General features: G+C 37.6%; 1 protein-coding gene across 2 annotated transcripts in view; it reads right to left on the bottom strand.

Annotated features, from left to right (window-relative positions):
• Positions 1-18,298, bottom strand: part of REPS2 (RALBP1 associated Eps domain containing 2) — a 238,584-nt gene that overhangs the window by 45,446 nt on the left and 174,840 nt on the right. For both annotated transcript variants that reach the window (XM_025275803.2, XM_025275804.2), the window contains exon 14: positions 16,318-16,379. In XM_025275803.2, the coding sequence (XP_025131588.1) occupies positions 16,318-16,379 (62 nt within the window). The remainder of the gene's footprint in view (positions 1-16,317; positions 16,380-18,298) is intronic.

Genomic DNA, 18,298 nt, shown 5'->3' with positions numbered 1-18,298 from the left:
CTAATATTCTATTAGGTAGATACACATACAATACTCTTAACCAGACCCTCCTTCTCCAACATCTGTGTTGTCTGTACTGTTTTAATTTTTATTTAATACTAAAATAAATGTCATATACAATTTTTTCTTTCTTTTGAACTAGTTCTTGGGGAAAATTCTAATGGCATTTGTTGAAAGATGGCACACTTTGAGTGGTCCTTTAAAAAGGAGGGAATTATAATTAACCTTTCCTCCTCTATTCCAAGCTCAATATTTTGTCACTCCCTCTTCTCCTTGAACTTCTCACTATAGCCATTTCCTTTGCTTTTTGAGTTTCTCATGCAGAGTCAACTGTTTGAAAATACTACTTTTCAAATCTCTTTAATAAATCCTTATAAGAGGACTTTCAGAACTCTCAAAATTCTATCTAAACAACAACTGCTTCTTCATGGTATACCAACCTAGGATTACAATTAACTTTCTGAGTAAACTATGAAACAATTCTACAACTATGTATCATAGAGTAAAATGTACTGGCAAAGTCAATACAAGAAATAAGGTCTTACACAAAGCAGAATAATCTACTTGAATCTTCAGCCTTGATAAATTCAAAACAGTGTGATCTATAATGAAAGATACATTTATCATAACCTATTTTAATTTAAAATACAGCCTTTTATTTTAACTAGAGGACAACACAAGATTAATTACATTCTTGGTCAGTAAAGCTAAAGGTTTATCCATTTTGCTGATCTTCTCAGAAACCCGACTTATGATTTCAATGATTTCTCGCTTGTTTTCCTATTCTCTATTTATCTCCACTCATTATGTCTTTCCTTCTGCTAGCGTTGGGTTCAGCTAGTTTCTCTTTTTTTTAATTGAAGTATAGTTGATTTACAATATTATATTAGTTTAAGGTGTACAGCATAGTGATTCAGCATTTTTATAAACTATACTTCATTTAAGGTTATTACCTTAAAATAATGGCTATAATTTCCTGTGCTGTATTTAATCCTAACCCTTGTTGCTAATCTATTTTATACATAGTAGTTTATACCTATTAATCCGATATGCCTATCTTGTACCTCTTTACTTCCCTCTCCCTGTGGTATCCACTAGTTTTCTTTAACTGTGAGTCTATTTCTGTTTTACTATATACATTCGTTTGCCTTGCAGATCCCACACATAAGTGATAACACAGTATTTGTCTGACTTACTTCACTAAGCATAATATTCTCTTAAGTCCACTCACATTGCTATAAATGGTAGAATTTCATTCTTTTTTATGGCTGAGTAATATTCCTGTGTGTGTGTATGTATTTATGTATGTATGTACATATGTGTGTATGTATATACACTCACACCACTTCTTTAACCATTACTCTATTGATGGATCCTTAGGTTGCTTTCATATCTTATAAATAATGCTGCCATGAATACTGGAGTGAATATATCTTTTTGAATTAGTTTTTTCATTTTTTTTTTTTAGATGTATACTCAAAAGTGGAATTGTTGGATTATAGAGTTCTATTTTTACTTTTTTGAGAAAAAAACCTCCATACTATTTTTCAAAGTAACTGCACCAATTTACACTTCTATTGACAATGTACAAGAGTTGCCTTTCCTCCACATCCTCGTCAACATTTGCTATTTGTGGTCATTTTGATGACAGCCATTCTGACAGGTGTGAGGTGATGTTTCATCATGGTTTTGATTGTATTTCTCCAATAATTAGCAACACTGACCATCTCTTCATGTGCCTGTTGACCATCTGATATCTTCTTTGGAAAAATGTCTATTCAAGTTTTCTACCCATCTTCTAATAAGGTTGCTTTTATTAAAATATCAAGTTGTATGGGTATTTATTTATCCTGGATATCAGTCCCTTGTTGGTCATATAATTTGCAAATTATTTTTTCCCGTTAACTAGGTTGTCTTTTGTTTTGCTGATTATTTTCTTTGCTGTGCAAAAGCTTTTAACTTTAACTTGGTCCCTTTTGTATATTTTTGCTTTTATTTCTTTTGTCTTAGGAAACAGATTAAAAAATATATTGCTCTTACTTATGTCAAGGACTATTCTAGTTTTATGGTTTCAGTTCTTACAGGTAGATTACTAAACCATTTTAAGCTTATTTTTGTATATGGTATGAGAAAATGTTCTAATTTCATTCTTTTACATGTAGCTATCCAGTTTTTACAACACTATTTACTTTAGAGATTATCTTTTCTCCATTGTATATTCTTGCCTCCTTTGTCATAGATTAACTGACCATACATGCATAGGTTCTGGGCTCTCTGTTCTATTGATCTATGTGTCCTTTTCTGTGTCAGTACCATGCTATTCTGATTACTGTGGCTTTGCACTCAGGGTGCATGAGTTTCTATGAGAAAAACCTCCAACTTTATTCTTTTTTTATTTTTCCCTCAAGATTGCTTTAACAATTCGAGGTCTTCTGTGGTTCCATGTGAATTTCAGGATTATTTATTCTAGTTCTGTGAAAAATATCATGTGAATTCTGATAGGAATTGCATTAAATCTGTAGATTGCTTTGGGTAGTATAGATATTTTAACAATATTAATTCTAACAATATATGAACATGGGATATCTTTCCAATTCATTGTATCATCTTCAATTTCTTTCATCAATGTTTTAGTTTTCAGAGTATAAGTCTTTCACCTGAAGTTTATTCCTAGGTATGTTGTTCTTTTTGATGCAAATTTTTTTTTACTACTTTCACTTTCCAATAGTTCATTATTAGTGTATAGAAAACAAATAGATTTCTGTATATTAATCTTGTATCCTGCAAGTTTACTGAATTCATTAATTAGTTCTAATAGTTTTGAGGTGGAGACTTTAGGGTTTTCTATGTATACTGTCAGGTCATCTGCAAATAGTTTTACTTCTTCCCTTCCAATTTGGGTGCTTTTTATTTCTTTTTCTTCTCTGATTGCTGTTGTCAGGACTTCCAATACTATGTTAAACAGAAGTGACAAGAGTGGGTTTCCTTGTCTTGTTCCTTATCTTTAGAGGAAATCCTTTTAGCTTTCTAAGCTAAGGATGATGCTAGCTGTGGGTTTGTCATAAAGAGCCTTTATTACATTGAGATATAGTCCTTCTACACCAACTTTGATGACAGTTTTTTCAATCATGAATTGATACTGAATTTTGTCAAAGGCTTTTTGTGCATCTATTGAGATGATTATGTGATCATGATCCTTCCTTTTGTTAAAATGGTGTATATCACATTGATTTGTGAATACTAAAACATCTTTGCATCCTAGAATACACCCCAGTTGATCGTGGTGTATGATTCTTTTTATATATTGCTGGATTGAGTTTAGTAATATTTTATTGAGATTTTTGCATCTACATTCATCAAAGATGTTGCTCTGTGGCTTTTTTTGGCAATGTCTTTCTCTGGTTTTGGTAACAGGGTAATGGTGGCCTCGTAGAATGAATTTAGGAGTGTTCTGTCCTCTTAAAATTTTTGGAATAGTTTGAAGATAACTAGTAGCTCCTCCTACATTTGGAAGAATTTCCCTTTGAAGCTGCTGATCCAGGACTTTCGTTTGCTGGGAGCTTTTGTTTTTTAATTACAAACTCAATTTCACTATTAGTGATAGGCCTGTTCAAATTGTCTGTTTCTTCCTGATTCAGTTTTGGCAAGTTTTTTGTTTCTAGAAACTTGTCCATTTCTTCTAGGATGCCCAATTTGTTGGCATATAACTATCTGTAGCATTCTCTTATTATTTTTTGAATTTCTGTGAAACTGGTTGTTATTTCTCCTCCTTCATATCTTATTGTGTTCATTTGGGTTCTCTCTCTTTTCTTCTTGATAAGCCTGGCTAAAGGCTTATAATTTTGTTTATCTTTTCAAAGAACAACTCTTGGTTTCCTATTTTCTAATGTGGGGTATGTTACTTTTTTTGGTCTATTTATTTCCTCTATGATCTTTATGATTTCCTTCTGCTGACTTTGGAATATGTTTGGTCTTTTTCTAACTCCTTTAGATTGTTTAGGTCTTAAGGAAGGCATGTATCCCTATAACTTTCCTTATGGAACTGCTTTTGCTGCATCCCACAGATTTTAGAAAGTTGTGTTTCTATTTTTACTTGTCTTGAAGTATTTTCTCTTTTACTCTTTGATCTCGTCATTGACCTATTGGTTTTTTACTAGCATGTTATTTACTCTCCATGTGTTTTTGCTTGTCCTGTTTTTTTCTGTAATTGATTTCCCTTTCATACCATTGTGGTTGGAAAAAATGCTTCACATAATTTCTATCCTCTTAAAATTGTTGAGACTTCCTTTGTGGCCTAGCTTGTGGTCTATCCTGGAGAACATTCCATGTGCACTTGAAAAGAATATATATTCTGCTCTTTTTAGATGAAATGTCCTTAATATTTATTAAGTCCATTGGTCTACTGTGTCATTTAAGACCACTGTTACCTTACTAATTTTTTGCATTATCTATCCATTGATGTATGCGGGGGTGTAAGGTCTCGTACTATTATTGTATTATTGGCAATTTCTCTGTGTATATCTGGTAATATTTCCTTTATATATTTAGGTGCTCCTGTATTGTGTACATATATATTACAACTGTAATATCCTTTCTTGTACTGATTCCTTTGTCATATAATGCCCTTCTTTGGTTTCTGTTATAGCCTTTGTTTTAAAGTCTATTTTGTCTGATATGAGTGTAAATGCTCCTGCTTTCTTGTCATTTTCATTTACATGAAATATCTTGTTCCATCCTCTCACTTTCAGTGTGTGTGTGTGTGTGTGTGTGTTTAGCTCTACAGTGAGTGTCCTGTAGAAAGTATATTTTGTTAACTATTTGGGGTGTTTTTTTTTAGACTTTTTAGTTCCTTTCTTCTTCTTTTGTTCTCTTGTGATTTGATGACTATCTTCAGCATTATGTTTGGATTCCTTTTTCTTTTTTGTGTGTACATCTAATACTGATTTTTGATTTGTGGTTACCATGAAGTTTTTATATAGCAATATATAAAATATGCTATAAATATCATACAAATAATATATACATGATTGTTTTAAATTGCTGATCTCTTAATTTAACAACCCTGCATTTGTACTGTCCTCCCCTCATGATTAATGTTTTTTGCTATCTTAATTTACATCTAGTTGTTTTGTGTATCCCTTAAGATCCATTGTTTTCTGTAAGGATATGTCATCTAATTTCCACATTACTGAATCTTCCAGTTTTGCTTTTTATTGAATTCTAGTTTCATTTCACTGTGGTCAGAGAAGATACTCTATATGATTTCAGTTTTTTAAAATGTGTTGAGACTTGTTTTGTGGCCTAACATACTGTCTATCCTAGAGAATGTCACATGTGCACTTGAGGGAAAATGTATAGGCTATCATTGAGTAGAGGGTTCTATAGAGGTCTGTTGGGCCTCTATTTCCTCATTTGTCTTCTGCCTAGTTGTCAATCCATTGATGAAAGCGATGTATTAAAGTCTCTATTATTGTAGAATTGGTTATTATTCCCTTCAATTCTGTTGGTTATGCTTCATATATTTTGAAGCTCTGTTGTTAGGTGTGTATAGGTTTATAATTTTTAACATATTAATGCACTGACTCTTTTATCAATACATAATGTCATTCTATGCCTCCTGTAACAATTTTTGTCTTTAAGTATATGTGGTCTGGTATTAACATATATATGCCAGCTCTCTTTTGGTTACTATTTGTATGTTATATCTTTTTCCATCCTTTCACTTTCAATCTGTTTGTATCACTGGATCTAAAGTGAAGTCTACTGTAGACAGCACATATTTGAATAATTTTTTAATCAATTCAATCTCTGTCTTTTAATTGGAGACTTTAATCTATATAATTTAAAGCAATTACTAAAAGGAAATATTTACTTCTTCCATTTGCTGTTTGTTTTCTATGTCTTGTATCTGTTTTGTTCTCAACCCTCCATTACTGTCTTCTTTTGTGATTAACTGATTTTTGGTAGTATACCATTTTTTAGGTTTTTCCTTAGTAGTTACCCTCGGAATTACCGTTAACATATTAACTTTATAACAAGTTTGAATTAATACCAACTTAGTATCAATAGTACACATACCTCTGGTCCTGTATAGCTCTGCTGTCACCCTATATTACTTATCTCACAACCAACATTTTTATACATGTGTGCCCATTAACACAGATTTTAAATTATTTACTGACTTTTGTATTTACCTATGTAACTACCTATACCTTTCTTAATTTCTTTTTATAGCCTCAAGGTACTGTTTAATATCCTTTCATTTCAGCCTGGAGAACACTGTTTAGCATTTTTTATAGGGCAAGTCTACTAGTGACAAACTCTTCGGATTTTCTTACCTGGGAATGTTTCAGTCTCCAGTGACACCATCTGGGAGGGTGTAACATGCCTCCCCAGGCTACCTGCTACCATTAGTCACAGTTAAGAGACTAGATTCCCCCTTTAGTCTCTGCTGAAGCCATCTCTGCTGGCTAAGAAAGCACCACTCTGGGATGTCTACTGCTACCACATAAGGGGCAAGACCTCCCCAGTAGGTCTCTGCTGACACTGGAGGGAGAAGCAACCATGGTGTTTGACTGGGGTAGAGTTGCTGCTGCTGCTAAGTCGCTTCAGTTGTGTCCGACTCTGTGCGACCCCATAGATGGCAGCCCACCAGGCTTTCCGTCCCTGGGATTCTCCGGGCAAGAACACTGGAGTGGGTTGCTATTTCCTTCTCCAATGCATGAAAGTGAAAAGTGAAAGGGAAGTTGCTCAGTCGTGTCTGACTCTTAGCAACCCCATGGACTGCAGCCTACCAGGCTCCTCTGTCCATGGGATTTTCCAGGCAAAAGTACTGGAGTGGGGTGCCACTGCCTTATGTCAAAAAAAGTTTATAACCAGCTTAGCTACCTCTTTCCCAGTCCTCTGGCTAGATAGTACATTTTCTTTCTGTTTGCATCGGTCAGTGGTTCTGGGTCGCAGGCTTTTCCTGTGCCCAGTCCAGGATATGTGAAAGATTTTTTTAAAACTCAAGGAACTCACTACTATGCTGTTCCTCAAGTCCTGAGGCCCTAGCCGGCTTGCTTTCCTCTTCACATCTTTTAAAATCCTCTTTCTGCCATATTATGCCTAGAGTTTTTAGTTGTACTTAGAGGGAAGTGGGAGGGAAGCAGGGAAAGATTAGTCCAAGCCATCTTGTACTCAGTTATGTTTTCTGATGTTTCATCTATATTTTCAACAAAATTTTCTTTGGACAGAGGAATACAACATATAATCTGACACCTTAAGAACTAAGAGGATCTATCTAGACTAATCTTCTCATTTCCTAGAAGAGATAGTAGGTCTGTCAGTCGAATTTGCTTACTTCCCACAAAGCCATAGAGCTACACAATAGCAGGGCTAAGGATAAGACCACAGACAGACACATTTGTATAATGTTGTATAGCTTTCATTATGTTCTTTTATCATTGCAAATAAAGATAAATCCTGGGCCTAGATCTTCTTTCTGTAATCACTAAAACACTCACTAACATATTGTGATTTTCAGCTAATCTTCAGCATGCACTGTAGGACAGAAGAGAGTAATAATTTGGAAGAAAAATGCCTGCAAATTCTCTTCAAATAATTACTGAGTTTCCAATACATAAATACATAGAAGACTATCTCTTGGCATATACTAAATTTATATTTTGATGAGTAAAAATCAGGATGTTGTATATACCTTGGAAAGCTTACAAACATGATTTGTCTACATAACCAATATATTGAGGTGATGTGGTGACTAATGTACATTACGTGAGATCATGTGAATATATTGTAAAAAGATCTCATGATATGTGATATATGCCTTCTGAGTTTTAATTTGATAAAGAATAAAGGCACAAAATTTTAGAAGCTGTGACATTTCTATATTGTTTACACACAATGTTTCTTGCTGTTTTCCTATAGATATTTGAAAGCTACCAATGAGATACTTCATTTTACTCTCCTAAAAATGTATTTAACATGCATTTTAAACAGATTCAGTATGTATGCTATACTTTAATCAAATTTACATTCTAAAAACGTACTACATAACACTTTAAGACACTTACATAATCAGTAGTAATGTCAAAAAAGAGAGAGATCTAAAACTCTTAATTTCTCCCAGGAGAACTTACTATTTTGTATTATCAGCTATATATTAATTTGTGAAAAGCATACTTGAAATGATAAGATATTAATTTATAAAAACAATGTATTTATCTTTTTAAAAAGCATGGAGTATCAAATATTTCAGAACTTCAGGGCCTACAAACTACCATTTGAGTTTAAGTGAACTTCAGTCTTTCCTTCCAAATGAAATGAAGAGAGTATTTTATATTAAGTTGTATCTAAGAAATTTGGCTTTGAAGTAAAGTATCATGCCCAGCATATTCCCAGTGGGTTCAGTATTGCCTTAGAGACCTGATCCTAGCCAGAGGACAAAGTTAGATGACAAATTAGCTGAATGGACTATGATTTCTTTTCAAGGCCATCTGTGTTCAACGCTACTTCTTCACAACAGTACACACATGACCAGAGGCACACAGCAACTAGTTCTTCCAGCAAGACCTTCCATCACATCCTCTGACCCTGCTAAAATCAATCATCAGTAGAAGCCCGAGACCCCTAGGCCATTCACTGCAATTGGGATTCCTGTCCCCACAGGGCCTGGATGTATCCTAGCTGGACTGCATGCCTCCAATTCCCCCAACTTGAGAAAGCCTCCCACCATACCCTTTAAGAAGTCAGGGCAGATCATTGACAAATCCCCTATATTCTCAACTTCTTCTTTGAACATTCCTTCCTCTCAGCTTAGTTCAGTGCTTCTCAATCCTGACTGCACTTTCAGAATTACCTGGGGAACTTCTATAAACTCCCAGTGCTCAGGCCTCACCCCACACTATAGGTTCTGGGGATGGGGCCCAGGCCTCAGTAGGTTGAACTCCTCCCCCATCTCAGATGATGGTGATGCCTGCAAAGATAAGCTCCGCTGGGCTGTGTTATACCCTGTGCTGTGCCCTCAGGGGCTGCTCCCCAGACAGAACTCTAGGGTCAGGAGGTCCCTCTCTCACAGCTCTGGCACCACTAGGTCTCAATTGAGCAGGCTAGCTGCTCTTTACTGCCACATTCAAACACAAAATCTCTCTCACCTAAAATCTACAAGGCTTTCCAAATTGTGGGCAGTTCCACCAACATGCAGGGACTTCTCTTAAGCTTGTTTCTTTGCATTTGCTTTTTCTCTATAGTAATGCTCTGAATTCTTCAGCCATTGAAAAGAAAAGTTCTCTCGTTTCTGTAAAACTCAATTTAACTGGTAACTTCAGCACTTCCATGAAGCCCTCCTGGTTTCTCAGAGCTTAGAAGTACTGCTAAAAGGCTTCTTCCATAGTGATTCATCCCACAGTGCTATTGTAGTGCTCACCTCATTGCTTGCAAAGAGCACTTGCCATTAAAAGGTAAGAAATTAGTGATATAAGTAGGAAAATTCAGAGCACATGAGTCTAGATGGAGCCCCAATTCATCAAATGTGGTGCTAATATAAAACTGAAAAGATTATCCTTTGGACCAAAAAAAAAAAATCTTCTCTTTATTAAACATAATTACACTGAAGCTGTGGTTCTATCACAATTATCATAAGAAATCTGGCATGAGAAGTCCAGGTTCAATGCATGATACAGGATGCTTGGGGCTGGTGTACTGGGATGACCCAGAGGGATGGTATGGGGAGGGAGGTGGGAGGGGGGTTCAGGATGGGGAGCACATGTGCACCTATGGCAGATTCATGTTGATGTATGGCAAAACTAATACAATACTGTAAAGTAATTAGCCTCCAATTAAAATAAATAAATTAAAAAAAAAGAAATCTGGCATGAGATCAACACTATTAAAGAGATTTGGCTATTGAAGTACCATACAGGCCCTGAACAGAAAAGAGACCTACAAGACAAGTACCAACCCTGTTGATGGCATTTTACTCACTTTTTATGCAAACAATGAACTAATAAATTTAACTAACTCTCATTTTAATACTGCTCCATATAGAACTTCTGATTGCTTTTTTACCATTTACACTATGAATCAGTCTTTTTTTTTTTTTTTTTAAAGTGTTACCTCTGGCTTCTAGCCTGAGCCAAAATACCACACCCTGCTCTCTGGCTTGTCCACAGGAAAACATAGAACCAAAACATTTGATTCTTTATATACTACTTGGCCCTTCTTGATCTTACCTATGGTGGCTCAGATGGTAAAGCGTCTGCCTACAATGCAGGAGACACGGGTTCAATCCCTGGGTCGGGAAGATCCTCTGGAGAAGGAAATGGCAAACCACTCCAGTACTCTTGCCTGGAAAATCTCATGGACGGAGGAGCATGGTAGGCTACAGTCCATGGGGTCACAAAGAGTCGGACACGACTTAGCGACTTCACTTTCAGTTTTCCATATAGTATGAGAAATAAGATCGGTTTCTTTGAATTTATTCATTCTCCTAACTCCAGGGCCCCATCTGGATAACTTAATCCAGATGTTCATATCATGGTGATGTCTGGTCTAAACATGGGTCAGCTAGACTGCATTTTATGCTGAAAATCTACACCTCATATCTCTCACTTGATAAAAATAGAGATGGACTTTTGGTATACATAGGAATGATCTATCTAAGGTCTTCTCTATCTATCTATCTATCTTTGTGCACATATCTGCAATATACAAACTCTCTTACATACTTAAAACCTGATAGTGCATCACTGATTGGCCAAATCATTTTTTAAACAGCATACTTTTTGGAGAAATAAAATGTTTTCTCATTTATTTATTCATCTTTTGGGGGGCGTTAGTTTCTTTTTTTTTTTTTTTAATTATTTGGCTGCACCAGATCTTAGTTGTAGCATGTGGGATCTAGTTCCCTGACCAGGGACTGAACTTGGGGCCCCCTGCTTTGGGAACACAGAGTCTTAGCGACTGGGCCACCAGGGAAGTCCCTTCTCATTTATTATAGTCTAGTCTTGGCCATTTATCAAGTTAAATAATATGAAAATGTTAAATCCAAAAATAATTCAAAAACTTTTAAACTTAATCTCTTTTCAAATCTACTAATAAATATAATTATTTTAATTATATCAGGCTTCTTGGTTTCTCCCCCAAGGACTACAGTTTTAAGCCCCATAAAAGAAGTCTCTGTAGTTAAGTATATATATATATATTTTTTTTTTTCCCAAAGTAAGCTTGATTGTCGATACACACCAAGAAACATTTTTTTTTACCAGAGAAAAAGAATAACTCCAAGTACTTAAGTTCTCTGTAATAAATTGTTGTGAAGTGGTAAAAATAACCTCATGAAAGAAGAAGGAGAAATGAAGAAAACACAGCAAACAAAAAAACACTACAATCCCAAACTAATGTGTGATAAACTCTTGTTTTCATTCTCATCTCTTTCAAGGAAAGCTATTGGCATAAGATATAAAAATTTAACTTTAATCACATAATACAGAGATGAGGTGACAGATTAAAGATGTCTGGAAATGTTCTTACCAACACCTTAAGGCTGGTGTTTAATAATGTGTCCTAACCACTAAGTCCTTAGGATATTAACAGGTATTTCATAAAGGGATGAATGGTCACACAAGCTAGAAAACTGCCAGCTTTAACAAAATTGACCAGGTTTCTTTACTGCAGAACTTCAAAGCCTTTAATGGGCTTGTGCACCCTGTGAATCTCCCAGAGCAGGCACAGAGGCAGCAAATTCATCTTACCACAGAACTCTATTCCTAGGAGGCTACTTTATCAAAAGTAGTTTGGGAAAGATTGAAACATATAGGTGCCCCATACAGGTGGTTAGGTAATTTACTCCTAGGGCCAATATTAGGAATTTGGCATGGCACAAAGACAACGCACCATCATGTACCAATCACCCAAGACTTCCTCTAGTGTCCCACATACAGTGGGTGAGGGGAGCATGGGGGAGGGAAGTGGTGAAGGGTTTTTCTGCCTGCTTTTCTTACACACCTGTTTCTGGAGTCTGAAATCTCCATGCTTAGGCAGCTGAGCTGGAGGCTTGGGCTGAGCGCTGGGCTCACTGTTTACAATGTGATGGGAAATTTGGTAGACAAAGAAGCAGTCTCCTTCATTAACAGTGACTTGAGCCTTCCCAGACCCCCATCAGCTCCTCAGTCACCAAGCCCCAGAGCAAGTAGGAAACCCACATTGAGTAGCTCAGATAAGAACTGCTGATAACAGAAGCACAGTTCACAACCAGGAAGTAACTACTGTCACTTGCGCAGCAGGAGAAACATAAGGAGGTTGGTCACAAAAGCCTTTTCAGACAAGTCTTTCATGCATTCATCCAGGTGACTCCCAAGCCCCATTCGGAAACCAGTAGCTGGTAGATAAGCACCTCCGGAATGTCCACTAATTCTGTTGTGACAGTTTTACTGTTGGTGCAAATCAGGAGTCAGCTCATCTAGGTCCTTCTAGGGGTATGTGGTGAAAGTCTCAATTGCCAGTGCAATGGATCCCTGTCTTCCCACGCACACAGATACTTTGACTGCAACTACAGGAAGGGGGAGAGACCTTCAGGAAGCGGACTTTGGCTCTACTGTTTACCAACTATGTCACCATGGGTGACTTGCTTAACCCCTGTATGGTTCAATTTCCTCATCTGCTTTTCTAAAAGGTTAATAGAAGGGGGCGGCAGAGGATGAGACTGACGGCATAACCAACTCAATGGACGTGAATCTGAGCAAATTCCAGAAGATAGTGAAGGATAGGAGAGGCTGGCATGCTGCAGTCCATGGGGTTACAAAGAGTCAGACACGACTTTGCAACTGAACAATAACAACAAAATATCTGTACCTATATCAGGGTTTTTGTGAAGATTAACTAATATACTGAAAGCACTTAAGGGGCTTCCAAGGAGGTGCTTCCAATGCAGGGGGCCTGGGCTCGATCCCTGGTTGGGGAAACAAGATACCACATCCTGCACACCATGGCGAAAAAAAAAAAGAAAACCGAGAAAGAACTTAGCACAAATTCGTGCTGTATTGCAGATGCCCAATAAACACAGTAATTTAAATCCCGCGCTCCAGCAGCCCAGGACTGTGGCCACGGTCCTGTGTTCCTGCTGGGATGTCAAGCCCAACTTCTTGCCTGGAGAATCCCAGGGACGGGGGAGCCTGGTGGGCTGCCATCTATGGGATCGCACAGAGTCGGACACAACTGAAGCAACTTAGCAGCAGCAGCAGCAGCAGCAGCAGCAGAGAGCTCTTCAAGAAAATTAGACACACCAAGGGAACATTTCATGCAAAGATGGGCTCTATAAAGGACAGAAATGGTATGGACCTAACAGAAGGAGAGGATATTAAGAAGACGTGGTAAGAATACACAGAAGAACTGTACAAAAAAGATCTTCATGACCCAGATAACCAGGATGGTGTGATCACTCACCTAGAGGCAGACAACCTGGAATGCAAAGTCAAGTGGGCCTTAGGAAGCATCACTATGAACAAAGCTGGTGGAGCTGATGGAATTCCAGTTGAGCTATTTCAAATCCTGAAAGATGATGCTGTGAAAGTGCTGCACTCAATATGCCAGCAAATATAGAAAACACAGCAGTGGCCACAGAACTGGAAAAGGTCAGTTTTCATTCCAATCCCCAAGAAAGGCAATGCCAAAGAATGTTCAAACTACCACACAATTGCACTCATCTCTCACGCTAGCAAAGCAATGCTCAAAATTCTCCAAGCCAGGCTTCAACAGTACATGAACCGTGAACTTCCAGATGTTCAAGTTGGATATAGAAAAGGCAGAGGAATGAGAGATCAAATTTCCAACATCTGTTGGATCATCACAAAAGCAAGAGAGTTCCAGAAAAACACCTACTTCTGCTTTATTGACTATGCCAAAGCCTTTGACTGTGTGGATCACCACAAACTGGAAAATTCTGAAAGAGAAGGGAATACCAGACCACCTGACCTGCCTCCTGAGAAATCTGTACGCAGGTCAGGAAGCAACAGTTAGAAACGGACATGGAACAACAGTCTGGTTCCAAATAGGGAAAGGAGTACGTCAAGGCTATATATTGTCACCCTGCTTATTTAACTTATATGCAGAGTACATCATGAGAAATGCTGGACTGGATGAAGCACAAGCTGGAATCAAGATTGCTGGGAGAAATAACAATAACCTCAGATATGCAGATGACACCACCCTTATGGCAGAAAGTGAAGAAGAACTAAAGACCCTCTTGATGAAAGTGAAAGAGGAGAGTGAAAAAGTTAGCTTAAAACTCAACATTAAAAAAACTAAGATCATAGCATCCAGTCCCATCACTTCATGCAAATAGATGGGGAAACCATGGAAACAGTGACAGACTTTATTTTTGGGGGCTCCAAAATCACTGCAGATGGTGACTGCAGCCATGAAATTAAAAGACGCTCCTTGGAAGAAAAGCTATAACCAACCTAGACAACATATTGAAAAGCAGAGACATTACTTTGCCAACAAAGGTCTGTCTAATCAAAGCTATGGTTTGTCCAGTAGACTTGTATGGATGTAAGGGTTGGACTATAAAGAAAGCTGAGCACTGAAGAATTGATGCTTTTGAACTGTAGTGTTGGAGAAGACTCTTGAGAGTCCCTTGGACTGCAAGGAGATCCAACCAGTCCATTCTAAAGGAGATCAGTCCTGGGTGTTCTTTGGAAGGAATGATGCTAAAGCTGAAACTCCGGTACTTTGGCCACCTGATGCAAAGAACTGATTCACTTGAAAAGACCCTAATGTTGGGGAAAATTGAAGGCAGGAGGAGAAGATGACAACAGAGGATGAGATGGTTGGATGGTATCACCGACTCAATGGACATGATTTTGAGCAAGCTCCGGGATTTGGTGATGGACAGGGAGGCCTGGCATGCTACAGTCCATGGGGTTGCAAAGAGTCAGACATGACTGAGTGACTAAACTGAATAATTTAAATAAGTAGAAATCATAGCCAAAGAAGGACAAGGATGGAACTAAAGCTTTTGGTAGTAATGTACACATACTCGGTCATGTCCAACTCTTTGTGACCCCGTGGACTATATCCCATCAGGCTCCTCTGTCTGTGGGATTTTCCAGACAAGAATACCTGAGTGGGTTGCCATTTCCTACTCCAGGGGATCTTTACAACCTAGAGGTCAAACTGGCATCTCTTGTGTCTCCTGCATTGACAGGCAGACTCTTTACCACTGTGCCACCTGGGAAGCCCCTGAACTAAAGCTTAGCAGGAGATAAATAGTGGAAATTCAATAAACACTTGTTGGTTAACCAACCTCTCATAAAGCTAATGCTGGACTATTGGAAAAATAAGTTCTCACTTGTTTATATGTGGGTCAGGAGGAATAGGGCTTTTAATTACCCTAAAAACTGAAGGATGGAGCCAATGTCTCATGGTATTTGCATCCTGAGGTTGAGCGGACACTAAAGACCATCTAATTCTCTAAGAGAAGGACAAATCAATGTTAAAAGTGGTTTCAGCCACTCAGCGAGTCCTAAGATGCACCATATGGAAAGGTATGCTCTGAACTGTCCAGAGCAATGAGGTAGAAAATGAGACTGTGTACAGAGACATTTGTCAACATTTTCTGCCAAAAGTTGTTAGAGGGTCCTTAAAGATAGTTTCTTCAGCAGCAATTAATGAAAGGAAGGATCTGTAGCACCCTTTACCACACTCTATGGATTTGCTGCTTGCTTCTCATTTTCAACTCTACAAAAAGTGATGAATAAAGACATAGTAGCACATGTCAAAAAGGCAGAATTCATTCACAAATGAAACAGATTCAGGTGACATACTCTTCCACTCCTGCTAGATCAGCTTATTGTCCCAAAGGAAAATACCATCCTAAAAAAAGCACTGTGAACCCAAACCACAGCACTAAACCCATGCTGATGACCATTTATTTTTAGTTTATGCAGAATACCACTCCTAAAACAGCAAGGAAAATATAGGTGCTCAATGTACATATACTGCACAGAATATACATGTTCCCTAGCCACAGAGAGGCACCCCTTCTGCTCCTCTGTGTGTGAAAAACCACATGCAACCCTCCATAGCCAAGACTGAACTGTTTCACACATTTGCTTAAGGAAACTATCTCTTCCATCTGAGGCTGGGGGCTGGCTGGATAGGAAGAAATTCAGCCATGCTCTGCTCTCCCAGTCCAGTCCAGACATCATGTTGGAAACCTGACTGGCCAGTTCGGTGGTGATCAACCTGTGCAAAGGAAGCACAGTGGGAGGACAACTCCCTACGGAAAGACAGTATACAAAACTCAATGCTGTCTCCTACCTGTGACGGACAAGGTCTTGGAGGGAGCGCAGGTGGTGGAGGTAACAATCCTGACTTTGAAGCTGAAAAGAAAAACACACTGTTAAGGACCACCGGTGGGGGCGCTGGGGGAAGCCCTCTTTCACTTGTAAAACAGGAAGAGCTATTGCATTTAACTTGTTTAAACTTTTAAAATCTATGGGCTAAATTAAAAAAAAAAAGACCACATGCTATTCCAATCCCTTTTTCACTTCCATCCTATTCAAAGTCCAAATATTTATATAGGCTGTTGTAATTAAGATAATGTAAAACAGTAAGGAAATGACACCGTTTGATCAAAAAGGCCGGGATGTAGAACAGGATGGACAGTCAATCCCTCATTATTCCAATATTAATTATTTAGTTTCAAATACTCTAGGCCCTTTGGCTTCTCGCCTATTTCTCACAAGCTCTCAGCCATTACACTGCTCATTAGCTTGAGTTGGGAGCCAGAACCCTAATAAGGCAGTGCTGCTGCCCTGTAAGTCAGTGGGTCTGACAGCAGTAGGGGAGGCTGAAAATGATGGATGAAAATGATATTTAGGGATTCTTCAAAGATCTCAATTTCTGATAATTAAACCTGTTTCTAAAATAATCTGGCCCCATTTGAAGCATATTCTGAAAGAAAGTTTCATTCTAACTTTTTAAAAAATTTTATGAGATATAGAGAAAACTGGAGTTATGCCAAGAATGTCTGAGTTGTAACTTCACAATGAAAACAAACATCTGCTATTGAATTATAAATTAGGCTCATGATCACATGCAAGAAATGAGTTTATTATCACACACTGGTCAAGTAAAACCACATTCTTTACAAACTTCTTCGAAAAGCATACCGTGCTCTATATAACTATAGGCAGTTTACTTCCAAATCTGTAATATGTGTGCTAATATTTGGACAACTTTCTATGCCTTAAAAATAAATCACAGCAATGTGCCAAGAACATAAAAGTTTTTGCAAATCACTCTTGATTTGATCCAGCTAGATCAGACAAGCTAGAATATGGAGTTCAGGGCTTTCCACAAAGGTAACTCAGAGTAATTTCATAGAGATTTTCCTCCTGAGCCAGTGCATGAATACAGTACAACCATGTGGGCCCATCAGCGATTTCTCTCAATCTGTCTTTCATTAAAATTTATTAAACACATCAGTAAGTCAAAACTCCAGAAATGGTGAGACCATGAAGAGCCTTCAGAAACAAACCATGTAGCAAGAGAAAATGACAAAAGTCTCAGGAATTATCTACCTCAGGGCCCCCACTCTATGGGTCCTCAAAGTCTGGGCCTTTAAATACCAGTTATTTTAAAAAATAAAACAAAAAAACAAAAATAAACACAAAATCTATGCTTGCCTTTAAAGGAAAGGCCTTTCACCAGAATGAAGTCTATGTTAAACCAACCCTTCATTAACAAAACAGGACTAAGAAATGATCAGACATTTAATTAAATGAGTTCTGATTCCAGTCAAGATGGAGTAACTGAAGCCAGATTTACCCTCCTTTTTGAAAAAGCCAAAAACAAATATATAGTTTTTTTATATAAAATAAAGTTTCTTTGACACTAGGAAATCAGGCAACAAAAGACAGTGATTCCTGAGAGACAGGAAACAAACCAGGTGAGTCATGTGACTCACGTCCCTGCTGACAGCCCTGCAAGTTACTAGAAAAAAGAATCTGCCTCTAGATTCATGTCTAATTAATTTCATTTTTATTATTATTTAATTTTTCAAAAACAAATGCCCTATTTTTATAAATGATATTAAGGTGTGCTTCTGAATATACTTTTGGATAAAATTATATCATAAATATTAACAAATATAAACAAGGGTCCCTATAGTCAAATCTATGGTTTTTCTAGTAGTCATATAGGGATATGAGAGCTGGACCATAAAGAAGGCTGAGCTCCAAAGAATTGATGCTTTCAAACTGTGGTTCTGAAGAAGACTCTTAAGCGTTCCTTGCAC

This window comes from Bubalus bubalis, chromosome X, assembly GCF_019923935.1.
Source record: "Bubalus bubalis isolate 160015118507 breed Murrah chromosome X, NDDB_SH_1, whole genome shotgun sequence".
Classification (NCBI taxonomy): Eukaryota; Metazoa; Chordata; class Mammalia; order Artiodactyla; family Bovidae; genus Bubalus; species Bubalus bubalis.
Note: the sequence above shows the minus strand (reverse complement) of the source record. Positions and strands in the feature narration are given on the sequence as shown.